This window comes from Nanorana parkeri, unplaced genomic scaffold (assembly GCF_000935625.1).
Source record: "Nanorana parkeri isolate BGI_ZX_2015 unplaced genomic scaffold, ASM93562v1 scaffold379, whole genome shotgun sequence".
NCBI lineage: Eukaryota > Metazoa > Chordata > Amphibia > Anura > Dicroglossidae > Nanorana > Nanorana parkeri.
In genome coordinates this window covers 529,234-551,794 of record NW_017306647.1, presented here as the reverse complement: position 1 = coordinate 551,794, position 22,561 = coordinate 529,234, and the positions used below count along the sequence as shown (strand labels likewise).

The 22,561-nt window shown below is 49.6% G+C and overlaps 2 protein-coding genes across 2 annotated transcripts; one reads left to right on the top strand and one right to left on the bottom strand.

Moving 5' to 3' along the window:
- Window positions 1-7,595: 7,595 nt before the first annotated feature.
- On the bottom strand, window positions 7,596-12,766 carry NUDT9 (nudix hydrolase 9). The gene is made up of 7 exons (XM_018559108.1): window positions 12,547-12,766; window positions 10,764-10,859; window positions 10,596-10,682; window positions 10,343-10,454; window positions 8,601-8,744; window positions 7,840-7,924; window positions 7,596-7,757 (listed from the first exon to the last, which is right to left on the bottom strand). Exons 1-7 carry the CDS (start codon window positions 12,717-12,719, stop codon window positions 7,612-7,614), a joined length of 843 nt encoding a protein of 280 aa, XP_018414610.1. The 5' UTR covers window positions 12,720-12,766; the 3' UTR covers window positions 7,596-7,611.
- A 7,767-nt stretch (window positions 12,767-20,533) lies between these two features.
- On the top strand, window positions 20,534-21,946 carry LOC108789144 (tripartite motif-containing protein 16-like). Its single transcript, XM_018559081.1, has one exon. The coding sequence runs from the start codon at window positions 20,534-20,536 to the stop codon at window positions 21,944-21,946; it is 1,413 nt and encodes a 470-aa protein (XP_018414583.1).
- The last annotated feature ends 615 nt before the right edge of the window (window positions 21,947-22,561 follow it).

Here is a 22,561-nt window from a genome sequence, read left to right as displayed (position 1 = left end):
CTGGGTGGCGTTGAGGAGCGGAGGCGAGGGGGTGAGCTCCAGGCAGGCAGCGGCGGCGAGGCTCCGATCGGATCCAGGCAGCGAGGTGACCTCAGCAGTGATGTGGAAGAAAATGATCATCAATGGGATCTGCGGAGGACACGGCGGCGGCGGAGACGAGGCTGATGGAGAGAACAGAGGATGGAAGCAGGTTAGACGTGCCAGCAGTTAACCCCTTCCTGGCCCTCCACCCTGTGATGGCGCAGAAATGTCCCAATGTACAAAATCTGATGCTGAATAGTTACAAATAAAACGTGAAAATATATTTATATCATTTCCCGAGTCCCTCAAATCAGTCCACTGAATGTGACGGCGCGGCTGACTTGGCATTTTTTTTTCATGGTGACCTGGCACCTGGGGTTTTGCGAGCCCTGGTGTAAGGGGTTCATTCATTTGAATTATTCTCATTTCTGTTCGGATTTTCTATTTAATTTTGCTGTTATTATAATAGTTTGTATTGTATCTGTTGGCCTGAAGAAGAGCTGTGCATTGGCTTTAAACTGCTGATGTTATAATGTCATTTGTCTCTTCCATTAAAGAAGTTTTGTGCTGCACATGAGATGCAGACACAAGCTCCTGGCAGTGTTCCTGAGGAATCTTAGCCCGTTCCTCATGAGCAATGGCCTCCAGTTCACTAATATTCTTGGGTTTGTGTGCTGTAACCTCCTTCTACAAATCCCACCAGTACCAATGACACGCAGCACCTGGCCTTCCCGGGAGCTGCCCGATACGGCCGTGCACGTGCCGGCCTTTTCTCATGTGAATGAGGCCGTAGTGTAACCACTGTGCATTTATGCTAGGTCCACACCTAGGCTATTGAGCTGCTTTCGCGTGACTGTCGCTCGCTTTCGTTTGCGCGATTTTGCTTTGAAAACCGCGCGGTTTTCAATGCATAGAGATGTCTATGAGACCAAAACCACGCGACAACCGCCTGAAAATAATACTGCACCTTTTTGCGCGACAGGCGACTTCTACCACGCGGCAAATCGCAAAGGTGTGAACAGCTTCCATAGACCTGAATGCAAATAGACTTGAATGCTAAATCCGTGCAATAAATCACCTAGGTGTGAACAGGGACTTAAAGGAGAACTATGGGGTCAGGTCTTTTCCCCATAGTTCTCCTAAGGCCTGGTTCACACCTAGGCGTATTGCATATGCGCGGTTGTCGCACGGTTTTGCGGTAAAAAAAATTGTGAGGGCTACTTGGCTGTATCCCAATGGAAACGCGCAACAAAAACGGCCCAAAAAGTAGTACACGTACCTCTTCAGGCGTGGGCCGTTTTGTAGCGCGTTAGGGACGGGCTGAAATACGCCAAGGTGTGAACCAGACCCATTGAAAACAATGGGATTTTCATGTTTGAGCGTTTTGTAGAGCGTTCGTCGAGCGTAGAACGCGCTACAAAACGTTCAGGTGTGAACGAGGTCTAAGGGTAACGGGAGGACACAAACTAGCGTTCTCCCGTCACCCAAAGCTCAGTGTAATGCGAGCTACAGCTCGCGGTATACTGAGACCGCCGCAGCTGAAACGGTTCCCGACAATTATATCTGGATCCGCCCAGCTGCGTGAGTGACAGCTGGCTCTGCCTATCTAGAGGCAGAGCCAGCTGTACCCGCCCCCTCCCCCGTCCGTTCCGCCAGTCAGCGCTGGAGGATCGGAGCGGGGAGGGGGGAATCCAGTCACGGCTCTCTCCAGTGACAGGATCGAGAAGTGAGCGAGCGCCGGTATGTGTTCGCTCACTTCCCGATCTACTGAGCCGACCTGTGACAGTCTCATTGTCACTGGTCGGCTAGAGCTATGAGGTGAGTGAAAAGCACTCGCCTCATACTTCTCCTTTAACGTTGAACTTGTGTACTACGCTTCCAACGGAACATTCAGTGCCTACGCTATCTTTTTGTATCCTGTTCCTTGTTTGTGAAGGGCGATGGTCTCTTCTCGTAACTTTTTTTTGACCATTCTTTTGACTTCGCCATATTTCTAACATGCCGTTATTGGTGACAAAGGCCGAGCCAGTCCAGGTATTTCATGTGTTCTAGTTCAGGCACAGCTGGTGTAATTTATGAAGCCCTTGATTAGTTGTATCAGGTGTAATTGAGACAACAATGGTTCTGCAGATGTGTGATCTTGTGAGGGATTCCGATTAGGGGGTTGAATCATTCATAAGGTACCCATACACTGCACGATTATAGTACGAAACTTTTCAGCCGACGATCGAACCGTCGTACGATTTTCCTACGGCGGCCCCATCCTGCCCCGATCATTGCAAGGTTGTATCAGCGGTAATTAGAAGGAAGCACCTGGACGAATTTCGGTAATCGACCGCACGTATTTCCGTCTGCGCATGTGCAGTGTGGATCATACGAATTTGGACGTACGGAAACGCCACCAACCTTAGCGAAAATCGTACGAAATCGATCAACGTTTTCTAACCTGCTGGTTAGTCAAAAGTCGATCGATTGTACAGTATTTGCAGTTGTACACTGACCATCAACCTTACGAATATCGGATGAAAACGCGATCGCATACGAAAATCGGCCGATAGTCGTAAGGTGTGTGGGCAGCTTGAGACTGCAGAAGTCAATAAAAGTTGTATTTTCAGTTCAATTTGGGGAAACCACATTAGTCGTGTTGACCTATTTCAATTGCTTTTGGTTTTTTTTTATTAGTTAAAATTGATTAGTTAGCTGAAAGTCTGTAAATGTTGCCTATAAACATGTAGTTGGTCCACATTTTATTATTTTATTGGCTCCCGCAGGACTGAAATGGGTTACTGGATCAAAAGGTTGCAGTACCTAAAAATATCCGCGTCATCAAATCATACATGAGAGAATGTTTGTTGTCATTATGTATATGACATTCATGTTAATAGCACGTATGATCTTTTGATGTGCAGTAATGATGTGCTGGTCATAGATTCACTAACTTTAACCCTGGGGAACCCGCAGACATAGGATACAGATCTGTAGTTAGGAATAGAGTTTTGTACAGTCAATGGATTCACATCTGGAACAATATTCGCTTTGGTCTGAGGTCTATACACATACAATCTGCACAGGTGGGTATTGGTTAACCTTAAATAAGTTGAAAAGTTGATGATGTGCCATTCACTGGTCTCCGTCGAAAATAAAGGTATTAAAACCCTCCAAGCCCCTGAACACCCTATTCGGGTGTGTATAGCTATACTGTCCCGTCACTGGGCACTTTCCCTCCTGGTACTGGACTGTGTACACCTATACTGTCCTGTGCCAGGCACCATTTCTCCTGGTACTGGACTGCCACTGGGTACCTTCTCTTCTGGTACCAAACTGTGTACATGTATACTGTCCTGGCACTGGGTACCTCCTCTTCTCTTATGGGACTGTGTACCTCTATATTGTCCTTGCACTGGGCACCTTCTCTCCTGGTACTGTCCTGGCACTGGGCACCTTCTCTCCTGGTACTGCACTGTGTACACCTATACTGTCCTGTTGCCGGGCACCATGTCTTCTGGTACTTAACTGCCACTGGGTGCCTTCTCTTCTGGTTCCAACTGTGTACATGTATACTGTCCTGGCACTGGGCACCTTCTCTCCTGGTACTGGACTGTGTACACCTATACTGTCCTGTTGCCGGGCACCATGTCTTCTGATACTGTGCTGGCATGGGTGCCTTCTCTTCTCTTATTGGACTGTGTACATGTATACTGTCCTGGCACTGGGTACCTTCTCTTCTGGTACTGTCCCGACACTGGGCACCTTCTTTACTGGTACTGTCCTGACACTGGGCACCTCCTCGTTTGGTACTGGGCTGTGTATATCTATACTGTCCTGGCACTATGTATCTTCTTGTCTTGTATCAGACTTTGTACATCTATACTGTCATGACGCTGAGCACCTTCTCTTCTGGTACTGGTTGCCTTCACTCCTGGTACAAGACTGTGTACATCTATACTGTCCCATATATATATATTATACACACACACATATACCATCCTGGTGCTGGGCTGTGCACATCTATACTGTCCTGGTACTGTGTACCTTCTCTTCTGGTACTGTCCTGGCACTGGGCACATTCTCTTCTCATATCGGATTGTATACATCTGTGCTGTCTTGGCACTGGATACCTTTTCCTCTTCTAGTAGAGTGCAGCCTAGTGTCCCGATATTGGGCACTTGCTGTGCTCTTAGATCACGATACCCTCTCATTTCCCTGGTACACTGTACTGGTTCCTTACCTTGGAAGAAAAGTCAGCTCCTCTCCTGTCACAGATTCCCAGGTCTTCTGGTAAATTCCCAGCTTTTCTCCTGGTACAGAATTCCAGCCCCTCTCCTGGCACAGATTTCTGGCCCCTCTCCTGGCACAGAATTCCAGCTCTTCTCCTGGCACAGAATTCCAGTCCTTTTCCTGGCACAGAATTCCAGCTCTTCTCCTGGCACAGATTTCTGGCCCCTCTCCTGGTACAGAATTCCAGCTCTTCTCCTGGCACAGAATTCCAGCTCTTCTCCTGGCACAGATTTCTGGCCCCTCTCCTGGCACAGAATTCCAGCTCTTCTCCTGGCACAGATTTATGGCTCCTTTACTGGCACAGAATTCCAGTCCTTTTCCTGGCACAGATTCCTGGCTCCTCTCCTGGCAGGGCACCGTCTCCTCTACCCTCTCTGGTCACAGCGTATCTGCCCCTGGCCTCTCTCTCAGTACACTGCAAACACGCCACATTGTATTTGTCCCGGCACTGTATTTTGCCATCTTTCTGCTTGCTCTCCGGACTGGAAGGGAATGCCGAGCATCAGCAGGATAAAAGAACAGAATCAGCAGTTTAAGGCCAGCAGTGTGTCAGCTCTGCAGAGCTCCCAGCGCTGGACACTGAACTCTTCTGATGTCACGGGGCTCAGGTGTGATGTCAAACCTCCTGGAGCCGATTCTCACGGTCCCTGTGCAGAAGAAACAGGCTGCTCCCAGGCAGCTGAGAGGTTAACTCCCTATCTCGAATACAAACACACCCACCTGCATTCTTGGGCAGGTATATGCCCGCTCACCTGATCACACATGGACAGAACCTGTTTGGGCGGCAGCCTAGGGTCAGGGAGTTTTGGCTTTTCCCTGCCCATCCCTGGTGCAGCCTATATAGAGGAGGTGGAATATAGCAGCAGTGGGCAGCCGATATGGAGATAAGACCATGATTTATTATACGTGAGGGCGGTGCGGAGCAGGAACCGCGCATGCCATTAAAGCGTATCTTTAGGCAAAACCTTTTTTTTTTTTCCAGATCCGGCATTCCGGTCGCCACGTAGCCTCCTGCCATACCGAGATTTAAAAGGTGACCTTTAAAGGAGACATAAAGGCTGCCATTGACATCTCTCATTCTGCAAATGCTACTTTCCTGGCTGTCATGCTGCCCCTTGTCTGGAAAAGGCATACAGATATGTCGACCAGCCACGGCATCGCAAAAGCCAATAAGCGATCTCTGCATTGATTCGGCCTGCAAAGGCCAGCCATGCGATTCAGCCTCTTGTGCTGCTTTACGACCAGAGAAGAGAACAGAAAGTCACAGACAACATTTCCTTTACAGAATATTTTATTACGTCCCGGCCCAAAGGTTGCAAAATACATTATTTCTCCTGCCTGCCAAGAACAGATGGAAAATTCTCCGTCAGGTTACACAGCCGTTAACTCCAAAGTGCAGGAGCGCCGTGTTTGGCCGCTTTCCTCACACTGGTCAATGGGCTAAGCTTAAGACGCAAAATAGTGATCCGCCGCTCGTTCGCAGCAGCCGCACATGAACCATCACAGCACAAACACTAAAGACCCTCATACTGGGGTATATCACACAAAAGACTCATATTCTGGGTAACATAGAACCATTCTTGCCACGAAAAAGGAAATTTGCATAAGTGCGGTCATGTAAAGCTGGACTCCAGGCAGATATACAAGACAAACGTTAATTCAGCTCTGTCATCATTAAATGCATTTTATTATAAGTAGTGTGAGGAACGGAATCTGTCTTATAATCAGCCTCTAGCAGTCCCTGTACAGCAGAGCTCAGACAGAGAGGGACAAGCAGCACAACAGTGCCCATGTGTTAACAGGTAACATGCTGATAGAATGTGAGAGGAGAGAGACAGAGAGAAGGGCTAGTCAGTCTGCTGCTTCTCCTCTCACTGACCAATCACAGGCTCGGGGATGGACAAGACCTGAAAGTGGTACTGAAGAAAAACATAACAGGTCTCCACTGCTTCCAGACAGGACTATGCTGTGTGGCAGATACATAAATCTCAGGACTGGATGGACAGAAAACACAAATATTTTTTGACTGTGTTGCAAGAATAAGAATGTAAAAAAGGGGCTCCTTGGAATGAAGACAGTTCAAGAGAAAGTAAAGTCTCCTCTCCTTTACAGCTGAAGACGACGCCATCTTAGCTTCTATCAAGAGCCGCACCTACCATGGCGCTGCACACGTGATCAGCTATGACATCAGCCTTTTGCAGGCTTGAAAGTTAGGTAGTAAGTGGATACCAGGAATGCACCGATACTAGGAATGCACCGATACCGTTTTTTCAGCATCGAGTACAGATATTTATATTTCAGTACTCGCTGATACAGAGTACTGATACCGGCTTCCCAGGAGGCGGGTCATTACCCGCGTCCCGGCTTCCTGATTGGCTGGGAAGCTGGCTCTATGCTGATTGGCTGAGAAATCTTCCTCTGACCCGAAGTTCCGGTATCAGAGCATTTGGGCGAGTACAAGTACTCGCCCAAATACTCGGTATCGGCACCAATAGCAGTATCGGCATCAGTGCATCCCTAGTTGATTCACTGGTAACTGTAACAGTTATTCTCAGAGGTGTGCTTTGAATGTAACAGATTTTGGGAACGGTTAAAATTGGCGGGTTTACTTCCACTTTAATACGTCACAGACTGGAGTCCTAAATACCTCCTTCGCCAGGGATGGAGCACAAGATAGAATACACCAATATAAACCAACAGCAGTTTGTCTAATGTGGCTGAGAACTGTTTTGCTATTGGTTTATATTGATGGATACCATCTTCTGCTCCAGCCCTGAAGAAGAGGGTATCTGAGTCCCTGAAACATGTTGGCCTGTCGTTACCAAAATACCGGCTTACATTAAAAGAAATCTCATCTTGGATAGTCCCATTGCATGTGAACAGCGTCCAGGTTTCTCAAAGTGTTAACTAACCTTAAAACAGGGGTAGGCAACCTCGCCACTCCAGCAGTGTTTAAGCTACAAATCCCAACATGCCTCTGGGAGTCATGCCTGTGGCTGTCAGTCTTGCAATGCCTCATGGGACTTGTAGTTTCACAACCATTGGAGGGCCGAGTTTGCCTACCCCTGCCCTTAAAACATCCAAGTCAGCACCACCACAAAAGAGCAGCAATAAAAAACCTGTCAGAGGTTCTAACTCTTCCCCGTCTTACCCAAAAATATGTTTTGTCTGGAGCTCAACTTTAAGACCGATATTTTTTTGTTAAACGGAACATTGAAGTCAGTTCTTTGGTTCGTGCCAAAAATGTGGTAAATATAGCAGACTGGCCATATTGATGCCTCCAGTGACCAGTATGATCCCCTATGGGGGTCTCTACCAGTGTGCCCCTCTCTTCTCAGCCACAATCTGGATGAAGTGGGAATGACTGGCGTACAGGCTGCAATTTTGGTTGATATCCACCCAGTGCACTTTACCGGCGTCGTCACCCGCCTCCAACGCAAGCTGATCCAATATGTGGCCTGTTGGAGAAGAAAAAAGATGGCCGTCAGTGGAGAGAAGCGTCTCAAGGGAAGATTTGGATTTGGGTTTCAGTATCCCTACCTGTGTCGTCGTGGAAATTGGCCGCTTGTGTCTCCATCCAAGAATTATCGGTGTTCCGTGGGTCATCCACGTACCCGTTGTAGATCTGGAATGCACAATGTCGTTTAATCAAACGCAGGACAACACCACATACACTATATTGCCAAAAGTATTGGGACGCCCCTCCCCCTCAAAATCATTGGATTCAGGTGTTCCGTGACATTTCCTGGCTAATAAATATTCCGCGGTTTGGACTAAGACTGGGATGCCATTAAAGTTCATGTGCGTGTAAAGGCGTCCCAATACCAGCGGTGCTCATATCACTGTTTCTCCGTCATGCTGGGTACAGATTGAGATACACAACGTTATGTATTTCTATATAGGCAACAACTATTCACAATGACAAATACTGCATCCAATCCCACCAGTTACTAAGAAATCCCCATCATTAGAGAAAAGGAGCAGAGTAATGGCACAAAAGCCAAACAGACGTAACTGCAACAGTAACCATGTAGGCCCCGCACACAGTGCAGGCTAAAAGCAAGTTATCATTAAAGCGTATCCAAACCAAAAGTGTAACACACTTCCTGTCCACCACCTGTCCTAGGGCGACAGCGGCCACTCACTGTACTGTATCCATGGAGGAGCAGCGTTGTCACCGTACAACAGGACCTGTGTTAGGACTACAAAACATTGGTGATGCGTTCACTTTAGGTACGGCATATATGACCTGGCCCAGTGTTAGCACTTGTACCTCTTGTTTATCTAAGGGTGTGACATACCGGTACATGCTCCTGTGAGAAAAGGCTCTGAATCCTTTCCTGCGTGTCCCCCTCTTCTACGCGCTTCTCCAGAGAGTTCAGTGCCTCCTCGCAGAATTCCCTTCGCAGCGCCGCTGTAAAAAGTTCCCCGGGATCCACCATCCCCTGCAAGAAAATGGGGGGTTAGGGAAAGGACAATTCCATTAATGATATCCTTACAGAGAACATACAGAGCCTCATGGGTGTCATTTTTAGATTGTAAGCCTTCAGGGACAGGGCCCTCCTTACCATCTTGTCTGGAATTGTATTGTGATTGTAATGTCTTCCTTATAGTGTAAAGCGCTGCGCAAACTGTTGGCTCCATATAAATTCGGTATAATAATAATAATCTCATATTTTTCCTTCCCTAGTCCACCCCCCGCCCCTTCTTCCTTCATCAACATGCCAATGACATTTTTTACACACGTTCTGTAAGACCCAGTGACATCATTATTCTGCTTTTCTATGCAATGCAGTTAGATGATGAGGCTCGTCTCCCTGAAGATAGATGAGCCTCATAGAAGTCTATGGGGCCCTACTGCGCAGGCATGGCCAGTAGTGACTTCAGCACAGGATGTACACAAAATGCAGGAGGCTACGTGAATGAGATCTCGGTAAGTATGCATCTGCGGAGGGGGGGTGTGGGCTCTGTGTGTTCAGGGGAGGAGGGCAGAAAGAATAGGTGGACTTTATGCAGATGTGGATGAGTAGGAGACTCAGCAGCCCAGGTCCTCCCAAGATAACTGCAGATCAGGAAAAGGCACAGAGGGTGACATGACTGGTGGCCCCGCTCGATGGGAGAGCATAGCGGCCACTTATAAACAGGACATTGGGGAGAGTTAGCCCTGGAAAGCAGAACATTACAGACTATTGATTACAGTGGCTGTTGTGCTATATGATAAAAGGACTCAAGGTTAAGTTAAAGGAGAACTATGAGGGGGTGCTTTTCACTCACCTCATAGTTCTAGCCGACCTGTGACAATGAGACTGTCACAGGTCGGCTCAGTAGATCGGGAGGTGAGCAAACACATACCGGCGCTCGCTCACTTCTCGATCCTGTCACGGCTCTCTGCCGTGACAGGGTAGGGGCTGGATGCCCCCCCCCCCGCTCCGATCCACCAGCGCTGACTGGCGGAACGGACGGGGGAGGGGGCAGGTACAGCTGGCTCTGCCTCTAGATAGGCAGAGCCAGCTGTCAGTCACGCAGCTGGGCGGATCCCGGCACAATTGTCAGGATCCGCTTTAGCTGCGGTGTCTTAGTATACCGCGAGCAGCAGCTCCCTACATACTGAGCCTAGGGTGACGGGAGGACGCTAGTTTGTGTCGTCCCGTTACCCTAAGGAGAACTATGGGGAAAATCCCTGACCCCATAGTTCTCCTTTAAGAGAACATTGTTACAATGGTGCATTTGTAGTTCTGACTGGAGGTCAGCTTTAAAGTTGATTGGTGGACACAGTTGACCTCAGCGGTATCAGCCCTGCCCTCAGAAGGATGGACACTAGGTGAAATGATGGATCCTCCTTGCAGTCTTTTATTGGGTAATAAACTGACTATAAAAGGTGACTAAGCCTGCCGGGTATGTGTTTAATTAGTCACAGTTTCATAAACTGCATTCCAATTAGGTAATAAAAAAAAAAACATGCATCGTATACAGGATATCAGCATTACAGTCCAATGAGGTGATCTCAGGTGAGAGTCGGCCTGTCTGATAGCCGTGTACTCACTCCAGGTATAGCCCACTGGCCACAATCCTTTCTCTGTATGGCCACAAACTGTAAGACGGCTTTCCCGGACCGGGGGTCTATCTTTTTCTCTCCTGCAGTGTTCCTCTTCCACCTGTAGTGGGAGACAACTCATTACTGGGATTTGTACCCCCAAAAAAAGGAAACATTATCAAAGTCTCACCTTCAAAAGTGTGAGCTATAAAAGAAACGTAATGTGCGTCTATCGTGGAGCAGGAATCAAATGCGTACTCACCGTGTTATGATGGGGTCGGCTGCATGGTTGGGTCCCCACCTGCCTAGTAACCCTCTTCCCGTCACCCCCGTCCGTCCTTTGGGGTTTCTGACAATAACACATTGTGACACACATCAGAGGTGAAATATGATGACAACTTCAACAACAAGATCTGTTATATGCACTTACCTGGGCTTCCCGTTTTCTACCAGGTACACCCCCTCAAAGCTCGTCCTCTGCACAGGGCCATCTAGTGCGTTGTACTTCGGGTGGAAGCTTTCCTCGCTGCAAGACACAATTACCACAGTTCACATAAAAGCGGCTTACAAAGCATCTCAGAGAGCAGCGTGCAATAACCCGGGGGCAGAAAGACGAATACAGGAGCCAGTCAGTATGATTCGACTCAGCATCCCAGGGAGCAGTGTGCAATAACCCCAAAAAACTGATGCCCTGGTGCTCAACCCGCAGCCCAGGGGCCGCATGTGGTCCTTTGAAACTTTTCATACGTCCCTCAGAGCCGCTTTAAATGTTCATCCTGGTCCTATTCCCACCAGTCTTCTCATCTGCCCCTCCTCCATATGAGGTCCTATCCCCAGCAGTCTTCTCATCAATGTACCCCCCTCCATATGAGGTCCTATCCTCTGCAGTCTTCTCATCAATGTACCCCCTCCATATGAGGTCCTATCCATGTACTTCCATATGAGGTCCAATCCCCAACAGTCTTCTCATCAATGTACCCCCTCCATATGGAGGTCCCATCCCCAGCAGTCTTCTCATCAATGTACCCCCTCCATATGGAGGTCCCATCCTCTGCAGTCTTCTCATCAATGTACTTCCATATGAGGTCCTATCCCCAGCAGTCTTCTCATCAATGTACCCCCCTCCATATGAGGTCCCATCCCCAGCAGTCTTCTCATCATTGCCCCTCCTCCACATGAAGTCCAGGTTTCTTTTTTCATGTTTTAATAATGGATGTTGGCGAAATGTTTAAATTTGTTGCACAAGTACTTTTCTTTAGGGGGCTTCGCTGCCAAGGCCTTTTTTGTTTTATGCACATGTTATAATCCACTTTTTAGGCCTGAAAATAACTTCAAACCCTCAAAACATTATAAAGTATATTTTCTGAAAGCCATTTCCCTGTAGAATAAAACGGTGGCAGCTGCAAAATGTTATGTTGCACGATAATGGCGCGACTCTTTAAATGCACTTAAAAAGGAGAACTATGAGTCTTGCCCGGCGCCCGGAACTACATGTCCCGGGCGTCGGGCGATACGAATTCCACACCCCTGCCTCTAGATAGGCAGAGACAGCTGTCACTCACGCCGCTGGGCGGATCTCGACATCGATGTCGGGATCCGCTCCAGCTGCGGCGTCTCAGTATACCGCGAGCTGTAGCTCCCTATATACTGAGCCTAGGGTGACGGGTGGACGCTAGTTTGTGTCCTCCCGGGCCGTTACCCTAAGGAGAACTATGGGGAAAAGCCCTGACCCCATAGTTCTCCTTTAAGTTAATTTTAGTGCCACAAAACAAAATACCCATTTAAAAAAAATAAAACATAAAATAAAATAGCAGACGAGTTTAAAACGAGTAAATAGATGCCCAACATGCCCAGGTTAAAAATTGTGTGCGTCCGTGAAACGGCAACAAAATTCACAGGTCATCAGTTTAGAGATTCGTATAAATATCGACGTTTTCGTACGTAGGTGCGCCAGACGTTTGTTTGCGTGAATGAGCAAAATTTGTCAAAATTATTTTTACATTTTATTCAGGAGCCGAGCAATGGCAGCTCAGTGGCCGGAAGCGATGTAATACTCGTCGCTCCCGGTCCCATAAATAAAAAAAACACGATATTTGCTTGGAGTTCAGCGTTACCAATCCCCATACTTGAGCTAAAGAGTTCCAAGAGGAGGAAGCTGCCTGGAGCTCGGGAGTTGGGCTTTGTACATACAAATTGCACATTAGATGCCTCACCTGTGCGGAGGATCCGCCCACAATGGCCGTGACAGCACAGGGGGGGCCGTGTACTCTACCGGCTGATACTCCGGCCAATCCACTGACCAGCTGACCTTTCCGGGGGGTACCGGCCACCTCTCCACCTGCGAGCCTGGGTATGGCGAGGTAAGGGACTTCACGTGACCCTTCATGGCAGGCTGCCGACTGCGGTTGTGGTACCAGTACGCAAATACGATGCTGGAGGGAGAACAAAAGATCAAAAATTGTTATATTAGATGTATATCATATTAAGATTGTTATATCTCTTTGGACCGTATGCTGAGCCCAATTTATGAAGACAAATGACATTGACATTGCCGGAACCACATTAAAACTTCCACCAGGAAATGACTGCACACCCATGCTGCCCATTATGAGGGGCTCCCACCATCCCTGCACTGAGTTCCCGGGTCTGTACACCCGCTGTGCCCATTATGAGGGCCCCCACCATCCCTGTGCTGAGTCCCCGGGTCTGTACACCCGCTGTGCCCATTATTAGGGGCTCCCCCCATCCCTGTGCTGAGTTCCCGGGTCTGTGCACCCGCTGTGCCCATTATGAGGGCCCCCACCATCCCTGTGCTGAGTCCCCGGGTCTGTACACCCGCTGTGCCCATTATTAGGGGCTCCCCCCATCCCTGTGCTGAGTTCCCGGGTCTGTGCACCCGCTGTGCCCATTATGAGGGCCCCCACCATCCCTGTGCTGAGTCCCCGGGTCTGTACACCCGCTGTGCCCATTATTAGGGGCTCCCCCCATCCCTGTGCTGAGTTCCCGGGTCTGTGCACCCGCTGTGCCCATTATGAGGGCCCCCACCATCCCTGTGCTGAGTCCCCGGGTCTGTACACCCGCTGTGCCCATTATTAGGGGCTCCCCCCATCCCTGTGCTGAGTTCCCGGGTCTGTGCACCCGCTGTGCCCATTATGAGGGCCCCCACCATCCCTGTGCTGAGTCCCCGGGTCTGTACACCCGCTGTGCCCATTATGAGGGGCCCCAACCTTCCCTGAGCTGAGTTCCGGCGTCTGTACACCTGCTGTGCCCATTATGAGGGGCCCCCACCCTCCCTGTGCTGAGTTCCCGGGTCTGTGCACCCGCTGTGCCCATTATGAGGGCCCCCCACCCTCCCTGTGCTGAGTTCCCGGGTCTGTGCACCCGCTGTGCCCATTATGAGGGCCCCCCACCCTCCCTGTGCTGAGTTCCCGGGTCTGTGCACCCGCTGTGCCCATTATGAGGGCCCCCCACCCTCCCTGTGCTGAGTTCCCGGGTCTGTGCACCCGCTGTGCCCATTATGAGGGCCCCCCACCCTCCCTGTGCTGAGTTCCCGGGTCTGTGCACCCGCTGTGCCCATTATGAGGGCCCCCCACCCTCCCTGTGCTGAGTTCCCGGGTCTGTGCACCCGCTGTGCCCATTATGAGGGCCCCCCACCCTCCCTGTGCTGAGTTCCCGGGTCTGTGCACCCGCTGTGCCCATTATGAGGGCCCCCCACCCTCCCTGTGCTGAGTTCCCGGGTCTGTGCACCCGCTGTGCCCATTATGAGGGCCCCCCACCCTCCCTGTGCTGAGTTCCCGGGTCTGTGCACCCGCTGTGCCCATTATGAGGGCCCCCCACCCTCCCTGTGCTGAGTTCCCGGGTCTGTGCACCCGCTGTGCCCATTATGAGGGCCCCCCACCCTCCCTGTGCTGAGTTCCCGGGTCTGTGCACCCGCTGTGCCCATTATGAGGGCCCCCCACCCTCCCTGTGCTGAGTTCCCGGGTCTGTGCACCCGCTGTGCCCATTATGAGGGCCCCCCACCCTCCCTGTGCTGAGTTCCCGGGTCTGTGCACCCGCTGTGCCCATTATGAGGGCCCCCACCATCCCTGTGCTGAGTCCCCGGGTCTGTACACCCGCTGTGCCCATTATGAGGGGTTCTCAGCATCTCTGCTGGATATTTCTATTTGCATAAGGAACGGTGGAACACATCAAGAGAGGAAGGAACCCTAAAGTTCCAAGGGGGGTAAAAATAGAGGCATGGAGGGAGATCTCACAGTTGGTGTCCCCAGGGTTTAGGTATAGGGTTGTGTGTAATCCCCTCCCCCCCGCAGACTTGGCCTATAGCTGAAACGCCATATAGATTGCATTCGCACCTTACAAATACTGCAAGAGTTGTGATGGAACTCGTGGTAAGAAGACGAGGCAGATTGTGCCACTCCATCCACGTGCCTCCGATCCAACAATCACACGGGTCTATTCCTGGCTGCGGGGGACAGGAAGTTGAGGTTGTGACACACAAATGAAACACAGGGGAAAAAAACATCCAACAGACTTGTTTCCTGTCAATGAAAAAGCACAGAACACACTGAATGGTGGACGTTCCCATAGATTCAGCGTGTGACCGGGCTCTTCAAAGTGTCCCTCCCCTCACACATAGTGATAATCCATTCATAGTTGGAGCTGGGTGGGTGGAGTCACCTGGTGGGCGGAGTCATCTACTGACTTCCTATAACTTTTGAGGACTCAGATCCCGATCACCGGAGAGTTTTGGGTGTTCCAACTCCTCTTGTTAAATTCTCTATAATAAGTGAACAAAGAATCCAACATGGAGAACGGGAGATCCTCATAATGGGCCCAGCAGGTGTACAGACCCGGGAACTCAGCACAGGGATGGTGGGGCCCCTCAATGGGCACAGCGGGGGTACAGACCCCGGAACTCAGCACAGGGATGGTGGGGCCCCTCAATGGGCACAGCGGGGGTACAGACCCCGGAACTCAGCACAGGGATGGTGGGGCCCCTCAATGGGCACAGCGGGGGTACAGACCCCGGAACTCAGCACAGGGATGGTGGGGCCCCTCAATGGGCACAGCGGGGGTACAGACCCCGGAACTCAGCACAGGGATGGTGGGGCCCCTCAATGGGCACAGCGGGGGTACAGACCCCGGAACTCAGCACAGGGATGGTGGGAGCCCCTCATAATGGGCACAGCAGGTGTACAGACGCCGGAACTCAGCACAGGGATGGTGGGGCCCCTCAATGGGCACAGCGGGTGTACAGACCCCGGAACTCAGCACAGGGATGGTGGGGGCCCCTCATAATGGGCACAGTGGGTGTACAGACCCGGGAACTCAGCTCAGGGATGGTGGGGGCCCCTCATAATCGGCACAGCAGACCTGGAAATGCAGAGATCTCATCAATAAAGTCCCCAAGAGGTAGAAGAGACTTTCGGGGGTTTTAACTCTCCAGCATCACATATCAGTTTCCATGGACGGACTCGTAATGGATGGAGGACGATGGACATGACACTCACCTCTGCAGGTTCTCTCACAGTCGTCAGGCGTCCATCATGCTCACTGTTCACACCTCGTCGCTCTGACTTAGCACTGAAATCTGACAACAGTGGAAAGTCCAGGTGACGCACAGGTGACGCACAAAGTGTGCGGGAAGAGGTTGTGTGAATGAAGAACCGGTCTGATCACCTCTCTTCCTGAGCCAGGCCGGGGAGAGTCACCGTCCACGTAGTGAGAAAAGAGCACGTCACACAAAAGGTCACATGACCACCTCCCTCAGGACTACATGTCCCATCGATATTAGGCCTCCCACACAAAGCACATGCATGCCCCCTCCTTATAGTGACTCACCTCCTGCAGTTTAGAAGGAGTGGTGCAGACACCCTTTAGAAGAGTACATATCATAAACATGGACCTAAAGCTGTCACAAAGCCCGCCTTGTGAACAGGCTCATGGACGCTGTGTGGCGAGGATCCAATGTTTGCTTGGATGCTGGCATCCTTGGGTCCATCTGCATCCTAGCAACCAATGACGTTGTGTGGCCAAGCCTGATTGGTTACTAGGATGCTGGCATTCGTGGGTCCACGTACATCTTAGCAACCAATAAGGTTGTGTGGCCTAATTGGTTGGTAGGAAGCTGGCATCCGACCAATAACATTGTATGGCCGGTTAGGAAGCTGGCATCCATGGGTCCATCTCCGTCCTAACAACCAAAAACGTTGGGCGGCCGAGCCTGATTGGTTACTAGGAAGCTGGCATCCGTGCGTCATAGCAACCAATAACATTGTATGGCCGAGCCTGATTGGTTGTTAGGAAGCTGGCATCCGTGGGTCCATCTGCTTCCTAACAACCAATAACGTTGTGTGGCCAGCCTGAGTAGTTACTAGGAAGCTGGCATCCGTGGGTCCATCTGCGTCCTAGCAAGCAATGACATTGCGTGGCCGAGCCTGATTGGTTGTTGGCATCCTTGGATCCATCTGCGTCCTATCAACCAATGACATTGTGTAGCCGAGCCTGATTGTTTCTTAGGAAGCTGGCATCCGTGGGTCCATCTGTGTCCTAGCAACCAATTAAATTGTGTGGCCAAGCCTAATTGGTTGGTAGGAAGCTGGTATCCTTGGGTCCATCTGCGTCCTAGCAACCAATGACGTTGTATGGCCGAGCCTGATTGGTTGTTAGGAAGCTGGCATCCTTGGGTCCACCTGTGTCCTAGCAACCAATAACATTGTTTGAGGGAGACTGATTGGCTGCCTTCCGATGGGAATATTTTGATAAAATGAAACCTATATACAATAAAAAGACAAATATATATATATAAACAAAGCAGAACTTTGTGGATGTAAACGGACAAACTTTGTGAAAGAACGAAAGCAGATTTTTCCATGGAAAGAGAAACCAAGTGTTTCCTGCTCAGCACACCCAGGGTGGAGTTCACGTATTGTAATACACACCGGGCCCATCTTACTATGGAGCCGCCTGGTGTGTACATGAGAAGGACGGGTTCCACCATCAATAATTCATGCGTTCCCTCCATTAAATGGTTGATACAGCTGGGGAGAAAGCAGATGGACAGGAAGTTGGATTGCTGAGTGTGTTTTCACCCCAAGCACATAATGCAATTTAGTTTATAATGCCAACGGCTGGACAGAGCAGAGTAACCCATAGCAACCAGCTAGGCTCACAGTGTAAAGCAGCAAGGTAGCCCATAGCAACCAGCTACAATGGCAGGGTAAACCATGGGTACCAGCAGGGATGGCAAGGTAAAGCATAGCAACCAGCAAGGGCAGCATGCGCAGTTCCTCAGGTGAGAGCTGAAATGGATCCCTGGCCTGTGACACTCACTGCTAATTGGATATTGTCTAGTTGACATGCAACTACAAGTCCCAGCATGCCCTGCTTCGCAAAATAGTGAACAATACACACTTTTTTCCCTGGGACTTGTAGTTCCACCGACAGCTGTCACACCTGCAGCACCCCACCCATGAGCTATCCGGGACCTGATTGGCTGGCACAGGTGTCAGTCACGCACAGCGCGGTGTTGGATTGGCAGGGCGCTGAGGGGGTTGCACACACTCTTACCTGCTGGGCACGCAGGTAGCTTTGTAATTGGCCGGGCGGCAGTGGCACGACACGCGGAGCCCGTAAAGTCCGAGCGAAGCAATCAACAATCCAGCGGCGCCCTTCAGTTGGCGGATCGGCATACTGCGCTTGCGCAGAGTGGCCGGCCACGCCCCTTTCACGGAGAACGCGGTTGTTAGGGAAGGGGCGTGTGGGTGTGACCTCTGCGCTTCTCCATAGTTACCAATATGGCGGCGGGGTCACGGTATTTCAGACTCTTCTAGTAAAGAATGAGCCTGAGGTAAAATACCATCCACGCTACAGTAATATTATGACACCATTTCACTACAGTGTATGAAGTGTCTACTGCCACCTCAAATTCCTCACACAAATAAGTCATAATTATAAGCACCATGGCAACAATATCCCCCTACCTTTTTCTTTGGTGACAACTGCAAAGTTTTGGATTCCCATTGCTCATAGTCCTGGTGACATTGGTCCACAGCGAGGGCCCATTCAGAACCTGGTGTGCTAAAACGCCTATTTTTGCACATTAATGTGTGTTACCTTAGGCAGCCCATTAATACAAACTGGCAATGCATCAAAACATCAGAAAAAGGGATAGGCACCATTTTGCGCAATTCAGAGCACCACAACGCCATGGTAGCGCGTTACTGTGCATTGTGGTGCGCTGCTATGCCTGTGCATTGGGGTGCCATTCATATTGAATGTGTGTTTTGGCCCTGAAGCAAATGCCCCCCTATGCACAATGCAAGCTTTGATTACAGATGACTCGTGTGGGTTATATTTTACTTAATTTACCTTTTGTATACGTGACGTCATATTGCTACAAGTGAGCTAATCTATAGAAATAATGAATTCATCTGCAAGAATGTTTTATTTCATAGACGATGTTACTGTACATTAATGATGTATTCTTCTGAATATTTTGCAGAACCTCTCCATACGTTCTGAAAAAGTAGACTTAGCTCTGCGAAACGCGTCTCCTCCTACCAACTACAAAGCAGCTTCTGGAAACGCGTCCACCCTTCAGCCGAATATAGAAGCCATGTTTGGGGTATACAACTACCTCCCAACTGTCCCCCATGTAGAGGGACTGATAAAAACTGGAGTGGAGAGAATCTGGAGCAGTTGTCTATGGCAACCACTCAGCTTCTCTCTTTAGTTTGTTCAGTTAAGCTTTGAAAATGAGAGATAGAAGCTGATTGGTTGCCGTGGGCGACTGCTCCAGATGTGTCTGCTCCAGTTTTGATAAATTTCCCTCTTTCTGTGCATTGTTAGGGGTCATTTTGGTGGTGCGTGGTGTAGCCTGTCCTTGTGTTCTTCCACGCTTCTTCAGTGGTGCCGCTTGTTCTGTATTCTTTTACACTCGTAGTAAATTTCTTCTTCTTCCAATAAATCTTTAGTAGACATTTTAAAGATCTGAGTGACTAAGAGAGAAATTTCACAAACAGGGTACAAAGTAACATCCAAGAAACGCCTCGTACAACCATTCTCGGAGTTCAAATAAAAAATGTTCAATCGTGTGCACCTACCTGATATGGAGCCTCTACGAGTCAACAAGTGAACTTATTGAAAAAGAAAATCAAAGAAATAAAATCCAAGTAATAAGTTATTGTAATACATTTATTTTTTCGATACTATAAGTTTATTGACACTGTAATAAGTCTTTTTTTTTATTCTTATTTTTTATTGAGCAGTGCAAATATAAAACACAAATAAGGAACCAACATCAGTTCACAAACATCAGCTTACAGGTGGGCGCAGCCACCAATATCAGGTAGAAAAGGCAGATACAGTGGAGAGAAGGATTATAGTTCGTACCGAGAGTGGCCAACTGTGGGCACTACCCGCTTACCCAGCCTCCTGGGATTTGGGGGTGCAACAAGACTTTATTCCGAGTCTTTCGAATCCAAGACCACATGTATAAGTCTTTTTTTTAATACTGTAATAAGTCTGTTTTCTTGATACGGTAATAAGTATTTTTTCTTGATATTGTAATAATTTTCTTTTTCTTTGATACTACAAGTTTCTTTTGTTGATAATGTAAGTCTCCTTTTTTTAATACTGTAATAAGTCCCTTTTCTTGATACTGTAATAAGTCTATTTTTGATACTGTAAGTCTCTTTTCTTGGTACTGTAATAAATATTTTTTTAATACTGTAATACGTCTCTTTTCTTGATACTGTAATAAGTCTATTTTCTTGATACCGTAATAAAAATTTTTTTGATACTATAAGTTTCTTTTCTTGATACTGTAATAAGTCTCTTTTTTTAAATACTGTAATAAGTCTCTTTTCTTGATACTGTAATAAGTCTATTTTCTTGATACTGTAATAAGACTCTTTTTTTAATACTGTAATAAGTCTCTTTTCTTGATACTGTAATAAGTCTCTTTTTTATTATTTCAGGGACCAATTGTGACGACTATTATCTGCCATCAAAAGTGTATCCACTTCAGGGCAGGAAATAATGTTTTCTTCGTGTCTTTGTGATTCTAATGCAGGAAAGTCCCAGCTTTGAAGGGGAAATCCCTGATTTTCCTGCAGTATGAGGAAGAGCAAGATTCTGGTGTATTTCTAGCAGCAGCACATTGTCTTGCAGGTTAATTGCTCTCAGCTCTCTTCCACGATGACATCGGCTGATCTCCGAGAGCCGACACGCCGCATTCGTACCGTGACACTGAGGGGCAGACCAGGTGCAGGTCAGATCTCTCCAGGATGGCCCGCGGGAGGTCCCGTCTTCTGCACCTACTGCATCCGCTCCCAGGTACCTGCCGCCAAGACCTGCAGGACCTGCGACGCCTCCATGTGCCCCGAGCACCTGCAGGTGCACACCAGTTCCAGTGAACACGACCTCTGCGAACCCACGGACTCCCTTCATGACAGGAAGTGCCCCGTCCACATGGAGCCCCTGACCCACTACTGCTCCGAGGACGCTTCCACCGTCTGTCACCACTGCCTGGTCGTCGGAGACCACAAGGGGCACGCGGCGGAGACTCTCCTCGACGCTTCCGAGAAGCAGAAGGAGAAGCTGGAGAACGCTCTGAGGAAACGTCGGCTGAGGGAAGAGAGGACCCGGAAAAGGATGGAGAGACTGCAGGAGCAAATCACCGACGCCGACATTAAAGGAACGGCGATCGCCGACAACATGTCGTCCTTCTTTACGGACATGAGGGAGCAGCTGGAAGCTCTAGAGAGGCAGATGGTCCAGGAGGTCCGCGAGCGGCGGCAGAAGGTCACGGACTCCATCCGCCAGCAGGTCCAAGAGCTGGAGGTCAAGATGGAGACTCTCTCCAAGCAGATATCCTACACGGAGGAGCTGTGCCGAACGGCCGACCCGCTGGAGGTCATGCGGGGTCAGAAGTTCGACAACTCCACCGCTTGCCTGGCGCAGGAGGCCGCGAGGAAAATAAGCGACGAACCGGATGGGCAAGAACTGGACGAAGTCTTCGTCCTCGTGACTCTGCACAGGAATCTGTTGCGGATCGTCAACAAAGTGAGGCGGGGCTTTTACGTTCCGGAGTCCTCCGATCTGGCTTTCAACGCCAAAACCGCGGGGGACTTCGTCTTCATTTTGGGGGACGGGAAAACCATGTGCAAGTCGAGTCCGAACGCGATTCGCCCGGAGAACCCGGAAAAGTTCTACTGCCCACAGGCGCTCAGCGGCAGGAGCTTTTCCATCGGCCGGCACGCCTGGGAGGTGGAGGCCAGTGGCACCGGGGACTGGATGATAGGGGTGGCCTATCCCAGCATAGAAAGGACAGGACACCTCTCCTACATCGGGATCAACGACAAATCCTGGTGCCTCCAAAAATCCAACGGCAAATATTCGGTGAAGCATAACTTCGTAGAAAGCCCCGTGGACGCCGAATCCACCTGCCGCAGGTTCTTGGTATATCTGGACTACGACGCCGGCCAGCTGTCCTTCTATCAGCTCAGCAACCCCATCAGCCATTTGCACACTTTCAGGGCGGACTTCACCGAGCCCCTTCATGCCGCCTTCACTGTAGATGACGGTGCCTGGGTGAGAATTCGGACCTAGGTGACCGGTGATGGAACTGCCGATGGAACCCGACGTGTCAAAATGATCGATCTCAACTCAAGCTCAATGACATTACGTCTGCTAAAGCACTGCGTGTCATCAACAATGACTCTGGATAGCGATGCTCTTTAAATGATCTCCTGCAGCCTTTTTGCAGCACACCTCCCTGCCTGCATGCACTCCAGCGATGGCTGCATGGCTTTTCTGATGGTGACAACAGTGGGGGTGCCATTGAGAAATAAAGACAGAGTTGTCACACTATAACAGGAAGTGCCTAAACAAGGATTTTTATGGCAGGATCTCCAGGTATTATTTGCAGCCCTTCTAAGCTTATCTGCATTACCCCCCCCCCCCATCTCTCCCAGCTGCTTACTTACTTACATACATCTGTGCAATTTGTCTTGAATGGACCCATATACAGAGGATCTCCAGTCTCAGGATACATCCCCATGACAGTCAATGGGCAGCAGTGTTACAGAGGTAAGTAGGCAGCTAGGTGGGCGGGGCTAGTGCAGAGTAGCTTCAGAAAGGCTCCAAATAATACCCGGTGATCCTGCCATAAAGCTCTTTGTTTAGGCACTTCCTGTTATAAGGTTACAAGCTTGGGGGAGGGGT